The sequence below is a fragment of the Loxodonta africana genome, chromosome 1 (genome assembly GCF_030014295.1).
Source record: "Loxodonta africana isolate mLoxAfr1 chromosome 1, mLoxAfr1.hap2, whole genome shotgun sequence".
Taxonomy (NCBI): Eukaryota; Metazoa; Chordata; class Mammalia; order Proboscidea; family Elephantidae; genus Loxodonta; species Loxodonta africana.
The window spans coordinates 92,217,933-92,230,335 of record NC_087342.1 but is presented as its reverse complement, the minus strand read 5'-3'; the positions used below and the strand labels follow the sequence as shown (position 1 = coordinate 92,230,335).

General features: G+C 51.0%; 1 protein-coding gene across 1 annotated transcript in view; it reads left to right on the top strand.

The window, feature by feature from the left end:
• Window positions 1-12,403, top strand: part of TNXB (tenascin XB) — a 72,200-nt gene that overhangs the window by 10,464 nt on the left and 49,333 nt on the right. The window contains exons 2-5 of the mRNA XM_064283993.1: window positions 3,840-4,250; window positions 4,625-6,469; window positions 6,968-7,083; window positions 12,187-12,343. Of these exons, the coding sequence (XP_064140063.1) occupies window positions 3,851-4,250; window positions 4,625-6,469; window positions 6,968-7,083; window positions 12,187-12,343 (2,518 nt within the window). The 5' untranslated portion in view covers window positions 3,840-3,850. The remainder of the gene's footprint in view (window positions 1-3,839; window positions 4,251-4,624; window positions 6,470-6,967; window positions 7,084-12,186; window positions 12,344-12,403) is intronic.

Genomic DNA, 12,403 nt, shown 5'->3' with positions numbered 1-12,403 from the left:
ACTGACTTTTGGGACCGCAAACACAATAGAAGGCCCTGGTTAGGGTGGGAGAAAAATGTAGAACGAAACTCAAATTCATAGAAAATACCAGACTTACTGGGCTGATAGAGACTGGATGTCACACTAAGACACCCTTATAACCTGGAACTGAAGCCACTCCTGGAAGTCACCTTTCATCCAAATAATAGATTGGCCTATAAAATAAACAATAACACCCATGAGGAATGTGTTCCTTTAAACAATCAACTGTACAAGACCACATGGTCAACATTTACCCAAACACAAAGATGAGGAGGAAAAGAGGGGCAGGGAAACTGGAGGGATGGGGCAAGTGTGGTGGAAATGATGAGAATGCTGACATATTATGGGGACTGTAACCAATGTCATGGAACAATTTGTGTATGAATAGTTGAATGGGAATCTAATTTGCTGTGTAAACTTTCACCTAAAACACAATAATATATTAAAAAAAACTATGAGAAACTTAGAAGGCGGCCAGTGGGGTTGGAGTGGAGAGAGGGAGGGAAAGGTTACGAAAAATGATGTAGGAGAGGTCAGCAGGGGTCAGATGATGCAGGGCTGTCTGTCAGTGTCTAAGAATTTGGAAGGGAGACACTGGAGAGTTTTAAGGAGGAGAGGGACATTCTAGTGGCCTTTTGAAAAGATCAGTCTGAGTGCTGTGAGATGTAGGAGCCAAGAGTGGAAGCAGAGGGACCAGCTAGGAGGCGATTGCTTTTGTCAGGCATTATGTTCGCATTATGTGTATGAAATTCATCCATTTTGTTACATGTAGCAATAGGGTGTTCATTTTCATTGCAGTAGAGTATTCCATTGTACGAATACACTGCAATTTATTTATGCATTCTACTATTAATGGACACTTGAGTTGTTCCCGGTTTTTGGCTAGTATGAATAAATAAATGAATATTTTTGTACATGTCTTTTCAAGGGAGATATATGCATTCATTTCTTTTGAATATTTACCAAGGAGTGGAATTGCTGGGTTATAGGCTATATGCTTCAGTTCTTAGTTGTTGTTATTAGGTGCCATTGAGTTGGTTCTAACTCATACCCACCCTATGTACAACAGAAAGAAACACTGCTCGGTCCTGTGCCATGCTCACAATTGTTATGCTTAAGCGCATTGTTGCAGCCACTGTGTCAGTCCATCTCATTGAGAGCCTTCCTCTTTTTTGCTGACCCTCTACTTTAGCAAGCATGATGTCCTTCTCCAAAGACTGATCCCTCCTTACAACATGTCTAAAGCATGTGAGACGTAGTCTCGCCATCCTTGCTTCTAAGGAGCATTCTGGTTGTACTTCAGTAGATACCTCCAAACGGTGTTCTAAACGGTTGTGTGAAAGCATGCTCCTGCAGGGATGGAGAAGAATTGCAGTTGCTTCACTTTCTTGCCAATATCAGGCAATGACAGTCCTTTTATTTTTAGCCATTCTGTTGGATGTTTATGGCATCTCATTGTGGGTTTAATTTGTATTTGCCTGATGACTAGTGATATAATATACCTTTTCATATCTTTATTGTCCCTTTGTTATTGTTGCTATTCTTGTTAGTTGCTATTGAGTCAACTCCAACTCTTGGCAACCCTATGCACAACAAAATGAAACATTGCCTGGTCCTGTGCCATCTCCATGATTTTGTTATGCTTGAGTCCATGGTTGTGGGCACTGTGTATTTTGAGTGCCTTCTAACCTAAGGGGCTCACCTTCCAACATCATATCAGACAATATTCTGTTGTGACTCATGGGCTAATTTTATGAACTATGTTGCCAGGCCTTTTTTCCTAGTCTGTCTTAGTCTGGAAGATCTACTGAAATCTGTCCATCATGGGTGACCGTAATGGCATTTGAAATACTGGGGGCATAGCTTCCAGCATCATAGCAACACATCAGCCACCACAGTACAACAAATTGACAGATGGGTGGTGGGTTCGCCCTCTAAGAAGATTCTTTTGTGAAGTGCCTGTTTAAGTCTTTAGCCAATTTAAAAAAATTGGATTGCTTTCCTTTTGTTTGTTGTTTGTTTTGTAGAAGTTTTTTTATTCTGGATTTTAATCCTTTGTCAGATATTTTCTCACATGTTTCACATAGTCCCCTCAGACTGTGGCTTTCCTTTTTATTCTCTTAATGGTGTCTTTTGATGAACATAAGTTATCAATTCTAATGAGCTCCAGTGTATGAATCCCTTTTTATGGCTAGGTTGTGTGTGTGTTCCATTTAAGAAAACTTTGCCTACTCCAAGGTCATACAGACTTTCCCCTATGTTTTCTTCTATAACGTATTGTTCTGAAAGTATTATTTGACATTTCACATTTAGGTCCACAGTCCATCTCAAATTAATTTCTATATGTGGATATGAGGTAGACATCAATTCATTTATTTTCCACCCAGCATCATTTATCAAAACAACCATCCTTTCTCCAAACAACCATCCTTTCTCTACTCAGTTGCAGTGGTATCAAGTGACCATATATGTGTGGGTCTTCTTCAGGACTTCAGTCTATTCCCTCTGTCTGTCTTTGTACCAGTTCTGCATGGTTTTATTTACTGTAGCTTTGTAAGTCTTGATAGCTGGTCATGGAAGAGGGTTTTTGTTTTGTCTCTTTTTTTTCTTGGTGGGGGGATTACAGGAGAGATATAAGCTCATATAATGTTCCTGGATGATGCAAAAGTTTTGCACTCAACTACTAACCAAATGGTTGGTGGTTCAAATTCACCTAGTGATGCTGCAGAAGGAAGGCCTGGCAATCTCCTTGCATAAGATTACAGCCGTTGAAAACCTCATAGAGTGCAATTCTACTCTGAAACTCGTGGGGTCACCCTAAGTCCAAGTTAATAGCAATTTGTATTTTTTATCAGCTCACATAAAGCTGATGGGAAGATCCTGTTGCAAGTGAGGTATTGGATAAGAGAAGCAGAGGATAATTTACATTTAAAATTTCTGAGAAGGTAGTAGGTAGGAGCTGATGGAAGGACTGGACTTAGATACTCATCCGCTAATTCATTCCACATGAATTTGCTGGATGGCCTGGTGTGCCAGGCACGGGAATACAGCAGTATGGGACAGATGGGGTCCGGGTTCTCACAGAGCACCTGCTCTAGTAGAGGGAGAAAGGAGCAAACAAGCAAACAGGTGATTCAGGCAGCAGTGCCTGCCGTGAAGAACATCAGCAGGCTATTATGGTGAAGAGTGATGGAAGACTGCTTCCGATTATGGATCAACCTCAGAGCCGATGACTTGTGCATCAAGATTTAAACAAGAAGGAGCCAGCCTTTGAGAGCTGAGGAGAGAGCATTTCAGACAGAAGGACTATCCAGTGCAAAGGCCCTTAGGCTACTGTAAGCGTGTAGTGTTTGTGGGACAAATAAAAAAACCAGTGCAGCTAGATAGAGCACAGTGAAAAGGCAGGAATCAGAGGGTGGCACAAATGGTTAAGTGCTCGGTTACTGGCTACAAAGTGGGCTGTTCGAACCCACTCAGAGGCGCCTCCGAAGACAGGTATGGCTATCTGCTCCTGAAAGGCCAGAGCCTTGAAAACCCTATGGAGCAGTTCTACTTTGTACACATGGGGTTATCCTGAGTTGGCATCGACTCCAGGGCAACTAACAACCACAGGACAAAATGACATCAGAGAGAAGGAGAGACCAGATCTGCACAGGGAGCTATCCCTTATAGTCGGGCTGAATGTGGATTTTTTATACATGTGAGTGGGGTGGGTTACTTGTTGTGGGTATGTGGGACTGTGGGTATGTGTGTGGGGTGGGGGGTTCCATCTTGCCTCTTTGCCAAGCTGCTCTCACACTTGCCTTTTCTCCCTGTAGCCTCCTGAGTGATGCCAGCCCAATGTCCCCTGACCACCAGCCTGGCCTTCCTGGTGCTGCTGGGCACAGCCAGAGCAGGCCCCTTCTCTCCAAGGTCAAATGTGACACTTCCAGCCCCACGGCCCCCTCCCCAGCCAGGGGGCCGCACAGCTGTGGCAGGAAGAGGAAACCCTTCCTCTCAGCTTTATGAGCACACAGTAGAGGGAGGGGAGAAGCAGGTGGTATTCACCCACCGAATTAACCTGCCCCCTTCAGCTGGCTGTGGCTGTCCCCCGGGTACTGAGCCCCCAGCCCCTGCTTCAGAGGTGCAGGCCCTGAGAATCCGGCTGGAGATCCTGGAGGAGTTGGTGAAGGGACTCAAGGAACAGTGCACAGGGGGATGTTGTTCCACGGCTGCCCAGGCTGGTACAGGTGAGCAGGTGATCACAGGAGGGGCACAGACGGAAGGAAGATGGAGAGGCAGGCCAGGGTGGGCTGGGCGTTGCTAGCCCATAGGGGCCTTGGTATAAAATAGAAAAAGGTGCCCCTTCCTTGCCCTAGGGTGGGCATGCACCCGTTACCTGAGGTCTGTGCCTGGGCACAAAGTTGGTGAGTCCAGTGGGGCTAGATGTGAGCCCCTCTCCCCAAGTATATGCTAGGAACCTTGGAGGTCACACATATGGAACAAGAAGCAGCTTAGAGCTAAAATGGCCTTATGAAATGAAGCTGGCCCTGCTGAACTCCCCCGCCCCCCGGAGGGTCCCCCCTCCCCAAAGACTGAAGCCCTTCCCGCCCTCCTGCTCCAGGCCAAACAGACGTTCGCAGCCTCTGCAGTCTCCATGGCGTGTTTGACCTGAGCCGTTGCGCCTGTTCCTGCGAACCAGGCTGGGGTGGGCCCACCTGCTCGGACCCCGCGGACGCCACGGTGCCCCCCTCCTCCTCGTCGTCGCCCGCAGCCTTAGAGTCCTGTCCTGACGACTGCAACGATCAGGGTCGCTGTGTCCGCGGCCGTTGCGTGTGCTTCCCCGGCTACACTGGCCCCAGCTGCGGCTGGCCCTCCTGTCCCGGGGACTGCCAAGGCCACGGGCGCTGCGTGAAAGGCGTGTGCGTGTGCCGCCTCGGCTTCTCAGGCGACGACTGCAGCCAGCGCACCTGCCCTCGAGGCTGCAGCCAGCGGGGCCGCTGTGAAGACGGGCGCTGCGTGTGCGACGCGGGCTACACTGGCGAAGACTGCGGGGTGAAGAGCTGCCCTCGCGGTTGCAGCCAGAGGGGACGCTGTGAAAACGGACGCTGTGTGTGTGAGCCCGGCTACACGGGTGAAGACTGCGGGGTGAAGAGCTGCCCTCGCGGTTGCAGCCAGAGGGGACGCTGTGAAAACGGACGCTGTGTGTGTGACCCCGGCTACACCGGCGAGGACTGCAGCACGCGCAGCTGCACCTGGGACTGTGGCGAGGGCGGGCGCTGCGTGGACGGCCGCTGTGTGTGCTGGCCTGGGTACGCGGGCGAGGACTGCAGCACGCGGACCTGCCCGCGCAACTGCCGGGGCCGCGGGCGCTGCGAGGACGGCGAGTGCATCTGCGACGCGGGCTACAGCGGGGACGATTGCGGCGTGCGCAGCTGCCCCGGGGACTGCAGCCAAAGAGGCCACTGCGAGGACGGCCGCTGCGTGTGCTGGCCCGGGTACACTGGGCCTGACTGCGGCGGGCGCGCTTGCCCGCGCGATTGTCGGGGTCGCGGGCGCTGCGAGAACGGCGTGTGCGTGTGCAACGCGGGCTACAGCGGCGACGACTGCGGCGTGCGGAGCTGCCCCGGGGACTGTCGAGGCCGTGGCCGGTGCGAGAGCGGCCGCTGCGTGTGCTGGCCCGGGTACACTGGCCGGGACTGCGGCACGCGCACCTGCCCCGGTGACTGTCGTGGGCGCGGGCGCTGCGTGGATGGCCGCTGCATGTGCAACCCGGGCTTCACCGGCGAGGACTGCGGTAGCCGTCGGTGCCCCGCGGACTGCCGCGGGCGCGGCCGCTGCGAGGATGGCGTGTGTGCGTGCAACGTGGGCTACGAGGGCGAGGACTGCGGAGCGCTCAGCTGCCCCGGGGGCTGCCGAGGCCACGGCCAGTGCCTGGACGGGCGCTGCGTGTGCGACGATGGCTACGAGGGCGAGGACTGCGGCGTGAGGCGGTGCCCGCGCGACTGCAGCCAGCGAGGCGTGTGCCAGGACGGCGTGTGCACCTGTTGGGAGGGCTTCAGGGGCGAGGACTGCAGCCTCCGAACCTGCCCCGCCAACTGCCATCGGCGCGGCCGCTGTGAAGATGGGCACTGCGTGTGTGACGCAGGGTACACTGGCCCCACCTGTGCCACCCGCACCTGCCCCGCCGACTGCCGGGGCCGCGGGCGCTGTGTGCAGGGAGTGTGCCTCTGTCACGCAGGCTACAGCGGCGAGGACTGTGGGCAGGAAGAGCCCCCTTCCAGCGCCTGTCCCGGGGGCTGCGGGCCACGGGCGCTGTGCCGCGCAGGCCAGTGTGTGTGTGTGGAAGGCTTCCGCGGGCCCGACTGCGCCATCCAGACGTGCCCCGGGGATTGCCGCGGCCGGGGAGAGTGCCAGGAGGGCAGATGCGTTTGCCAAGATGGCTACGCAGGCGAGGACTGTGGGGAAGGTGAGCAGGCAGCTTTCTCCAATATGCTCCCTACCGTAGGGGACTGGGCTTCTGGGAACAGGAGTTGGTGGGAAGGCCCAGACTGGGGCTAGGGTCCCATGGACCTAGAGGAAGAGTTCAGGAGGTCATATATTCGGACTGGGGAGGGTGGGGGATGGGGACAGTCAGAGGAACCATCATGACCAGGGGCAGCAAAACCATGGGGCATGCCAGCAGGCTGGACCAGCCTTCAGATCCTTGGTGAGGAGGTCCCAGCCCCTTCAGTTGCCTTAAGCCAGACTCTGTGTTTCCGGGTGAAGAATCCCAGGCCCTGCTGTGCCAGGGTTGGAATGAACCACTGCCCCTACTCAGGCCTCTGCCCACTTTCCCCCACCCAGAGAGGAGGGAGTAGGAGCCCTGATGGGCCTCTTGATGTTGCTCTGGGAAGGGAGGGCTGTGATGATGCGGTAGAGGGTGGCTACTTTTGGCTAACCAGCGTCTACCTCTTCTTCTGGGCAGAGGTGCCAGCAATCGAGGGCATGAGGATGCACCTCCTGGAGGAAACGACGGTTCGAACAGAGTGGACCCGGGCTGCCGGCCCTGTGGATGCCTATGAAATTCAGTTCATCCCCACGGTGAGTGGGACACCCAACTCCAGGAGGGGGCTGAGTGGGAGGACCTGTGGGAGGTGTGGGGCTCACCCAGTGTAGGACATTGCAGGTAATCGGTCCTTGAGTCCAGACGGCTGGGTTCCAGAAGGTGCTGTAAAAGCCTGCTCATCCTGCCCTACCCTGGGCCCAGAAAGCCTCTGCAGTGTCTCAGGCAGGCCCTGGCCCGCTGGTCTCTTCATCCCTTTCTCCTAAGACTATCCTTTGAATCCTTCACCTACCTGGGTTTCCTCCTCTAGTGCCTCCTGCTTTTTGCATGTGCCTCCCAAAATGTGGGGACAGAAAGCTGCTCAGCCTGTCACCTGGATAACTCTGAATACAACGGCCTTTTTCTCAGAGTTGGTGTATATTGACTTGTGGTCACACAAATTGTCAGCTATTTTGTTCTTGCTTTTTTGAAAGTAACTTTGTATTATAAAAGCTGTATAGACTTATTGTAGAAATTTTTAGAAAATATATATAAGCTAGGATAGAAGAAAGAAGGAAGGAAAGAAGACAACATTCAACTACATGCACTTTTTTACTTAAGCCTAAATATAGGCCTTTGCACTTAGCTCTGTTAAATGTTATCTTTTTTTGTTTGGGCCAGACTGTCTTACTGTTGCAATAAGTTTGAGTCTGTGAGCTAGATCGCGGCCTCCATGCCATCAGTGCCTTGCAAAAGCATCCTTTCTTTGTTTCCCTCCAAATTGCTCTGAAAACATTTTGGGGGCACCCTAACAGCAAAGCCTGTGGCCTGTCATTGGGAATGTCTCATTACTGGGCTTTCGGATCTGGCTGTTCTCCTGGCTCCAAACATCTGACATTTCTACCATTCAACTCATGTTTTCCAGAAAAACCCACAAGGGCTGGGGGGATGGGCCACATCACCTTCATCTCTAGATGAGGACTGTGGAAAAGTAAATAACTCCCTGGGCCCAGAGCCTGAGAAGGGACAGCCCAGAAATGCTGGCTGAAGTCCCTACTCCCCCTCTGCTTGGTCGTCCTAAATCTTTTCATTATACCCCCAGGCTGGACCTCTAGCACATTTGCTGTCTCCTCAGTCTTCTGGCAAAGGTAGAAATCCTTACCTTTGTGGCACAACCAAGATAACTTGACTTTTTTCTTCTGTTTAAAAATCAGTGTATTTTTTGGTTATAAAAATAATTTAATCACAAGACAAGAATTTGGCAACCACAGATAAGAAAAACAAATAATTCTTGACTGCTTCACACTCTGACAATCAGTGTTAACATTTTAAAGTGTTTCTCCCACTCTCTTCTTCTGTGCGTATATTATTTACGTAGTTGCAGGGAAAGAAGAATTAAACACTTGCGATAGGAGGAGCTTGCAGGCCAGCGCTGTCTGTTGCTCTGAGTAAATACAGATCCATCATTGGGTTTTCTCAAGTGGTCACCTTCCCAGGCCAGAGCCCCAGGCTTCCCCCCATGGCAGGGTAAAGGAGCACTGAGCTGGCCTGTGCTGTCAGGTACCTGCTCTGCTCTGGGTATGGGCCTCTGTCACATTCCGGGTCCTCTCTGAGCATGGGTATGGAAGACACTTTTGTAAATTTGGTCCCTGGACATCTGTCTCGGACTCCACATTAGCCTACACTATCTATGGCTGGCCCCCTGGAATAGTGCCTTTTGCCTTGGCTAGCGCTCCCTTGTGCATTTCTGTTGGCATGGAGTATATTCAGCAGCTGGCTCTCCCCTGGCCACTGCCATCTTCCTAGAAGCCTGGTTCTACCTCACCTAACCCCGTTTGCAGAATCCCTTCTCTCTCAAAGCCCAAACTCTACTATTCCTGGTGAGGGACGAATCTAATTATTGGGATTATTTTCAGAATAAAGAAGAGGAATGTTCCTTCTCTCTCTGCATATGGGGCGTTGTTGCTCTGACTCAGTGGTTCTCAAAGGATATTCCCTGGACCTGTGGCATCAGTACCACCTTGGGAGTTTGTTAGAAATGCAAATTCTCAGGCTCCACCCCCAGATCAACTGAACTAGAAGCTCCAGGGGTAGAGTCCAGTAACCTGTGTTGTAACAAGCCCTTAGGGTGATTCGGATACCCCTCGAGTCTGAGAGCCACTCCCTTAAGGAATGTTGCTCTTTTGCAAAAGTTTGGCTCCTCTGTGGATGTGAGAGAAAATGTGGGAAAACTGAAGGAGGTGAGCCCCTGAACCAGGAGGAGGTTTGGGTATTCCCCATCTGGGTGTATTTGGCAGCCTGGAAACCAGGGGTATACCAGGTTTTCCCTGGGAACCAAGACCTTGCAGCCTCAGAAGAGTTTTTGTTTGGGTCTGGTCTGAAAAGGGAGAAGAGGATGAGGTAAGCTCCAGGGACCAGCCAAGGTGGAGTCCTCTATCTGGGGCCATGAGGTTGATACTGAGAATAGGGTTAGAAATTTGCCAGGAACAATAGGTGAAGCAGCCCAGCTTTACCTAGGGACAGAGCCAGCTGCCAGCATCTGGCTAGAGAAGCCTCCCTCAGACCAGTCAGATGGTGCTGGAAGACAGGAGTTAGGCTGATAATAGGACTTTCAGGGCCTGTCCCCAAGTGGATCTCAGGAGGGACCAAGAAGTAATCAAAGGGTTCTTATAGGTTGGTTGGAAGAAAGAAGGAGAACTCTGGGGATTGTCTTATCTCCCTCAAAGGACGGGGTGTGTGTGTGTATGTGTATGTATCATGGGAGTAAGGAGAAAGGTTGAGGGAGAGAGAGAGCGAGAACAAGCAAGTAACTTGGAGTATCCTTCTGGAAAAGATGAAGATTTCATGGGTCTTGAGCTGAGGTCAACCAAAGGCTTCCCTAGGCTGGGGTGCCCTAGGGCAGAGAACATAGGAGAGATGGGGGTACTGTGTTCCCAAGAAACCTTTTCATCCAGGAAAACTCCGGCAATGCTTTATTTCATCCTCAACTCAGAAATCTCTACGTGGCCTTCTCATTTGGTTTTATACTTTGGTATTTACTGTGTTGATTTCCCCTCAATTCTCTTGGTTTAGCAGTGCCTTTTTTGAAATTTCCAATCCTACTTGGCGGAATGGAGGTGTCCCCATCACAGCCAACATAGCTAAGCAGAACAGAGCGTCCTTAGCAGCTCTCTGAGCCGGGCAGCCGAGCAAAGTGTGGAATGCTAACAAATGTCCAGTTCTTCCTACGTCTCCAGTGGCTGGCACTCCAGGAGACCTTGCCTGAAGCAGGAATTCTGAAGATTTCCTGTCAGGTCACCACTCATCATCACAACACCTTACATGTTCACTTGGAGGAGGGTCATTCTTTCACAGGTGTTTACTCTACATAGAGATTTGTGTAGTCGTTCTGTGCTGTCAAGTCAACTGTGACTCATAGCGACCTTATCTGACAGAATAGAACGGTCCTACAGGGTTTCCTAGGTGGTAATCTTTATGAGAAGGAGCCCTGCTGACGCAATGGTTAAATACTGGCTGCCAGCCTAAAGGTTGGCAATTTGAATCTACCAGCCGCTCAGTGGGGGAAAGACGTGGCAATCTGCTTTTGTAAAGATTACAGCCTTGTAAACCCTATGGGGGCAGTTCTACACTGTCCTATAGGGTCACTATGAGTCAGAATCAACTTGATGGCACACAACAATAACAAAATCTTTGAGAGAGAGAGAGCTCTCCTCAGGTCAGGTCTTTTCTTCTGCAGAGAGCCTGGTGGGTCCATTCAGTTAGCAGCCAAGCACTTAACCATTTCACCACCAGGGCTCCTTAGAGACTTGTGTAACCCATTGCTGTTGAGTCGATTGTGGGTCTAATAAAACACAAGATGTGGCCATACATTCAGCTGCTAGAATATGAGCTACCTAAGGACAGGGAGCTGTCCTTTTTTTTTAGGCATTTTTGTGTGGTAAATATACATATAACAAACCATTTGCCATTTCAAAAGGGACCATTTCTTTTATGTTTGTGTATCCAGTTCCCACCACAATGCTAAGTACAAAATCAGCAATGGGGAAATGTATTTGTGGAACTTTGAGCAGGTGGCTGGGCCTTGCCTTTGAGGAGCCTACAACGCAGATGAAGAAACAAGAAAAATCCCTAAGGGGAAAGGTTGTAATCTTGGTCACACCCAAGCCATACAGCCAGCAGCAGGCATCTGCAGGGAAGCTCAGGCTGGGGCAAACACTTGAAGGAAGAAGTGAGACTTGAGGGCACAAGCATGATCTACTTGGTCTGTTATGACAGGAACGGGCTGAGGGAAAGCTTACTCATGCACAGGTAGTCAGGGGTGCCAGGGGAAAGCCAGAGGGACAGTCTCACGTGTGTTGGGTGGAATTCTGGCAGAGGGCCGATGAACTGGCTAAAAACGGAGTGAGGGGGAACTCTGAGGTCATGTTGTTGTTGTTGTTGTTAGCTGTCATTGAGTCAATTCTGACTCATGGCAACACCATGTGTTACAAAGTAGAATTGCTCCATAGGGTTTTCTTGGTTGTAATCCTAACAGAAACAGATCGCCAGGCCTTTTCTTCCATGGTGCTACTGGGTGGGTTAGTAGTCGAGTACAAAACATTCATGCCACCTATGGACCTTAAGGTCACATCCACAAAAAAACCAAACCCATTGCCTTCAAGTCAATTCTGACTCATAGCGACACTATGTGACAGAGTAGAGCTGCCCTGTAGTGTTTCCAAGGAGCAGAGCGGCTGGAGGATTCGAACTGTCGACTTTTTGGTCAGCAGCCTTATCTCTTAACCACTGTGCCACTAGGGCTCCAAAGTCACATTGCCTGGGTTTAAATCCCTACCTTGGTGATGGTGATCTTGGGCAAGGTATTTATCCTTCTGTGCCTCAGTTTCCTCAACTGTAAAATGGGAATAATAGGGCCTACCTCATAGGTTGTTTGGATTAAGTGAGTTTGTACATGTAAATTGCCTAGAACAGTACCTGGCATAGAGTAAGCACTCTAGACATTTTTGCTGTCACCAGCTGTGCTCCCCAGCTTGCACAGGGCCAAGTTCTACACAGTCCCATGCTGACTCTACTTGGAAGTAAAGAAAGAAGAGATAAGGGGGATTGAGCAGCAGGGGCAAGAGTGCCAACCCCTGATCTGCCTGGGGCTCTCTCTCTTGCAGACAGAAGGTTCGAGTCCTCCGTTTACAGCACGGGTGCCGAGCTCTGCCTCAGCCTATGACCAGGGAGGACTGGCCCCGGGCCAGGAGTACCAGGTCACTGTCCGTGCCCTTCGAGGGACCAGCTGGGGCCCTCCTGCCTCCAAGACTATTACCACCAGTGAGAGCTGAGGCTGTGGGGCAGGGTCTTGGGGGTGGACCTGGAATTGAGAGGGCAGCG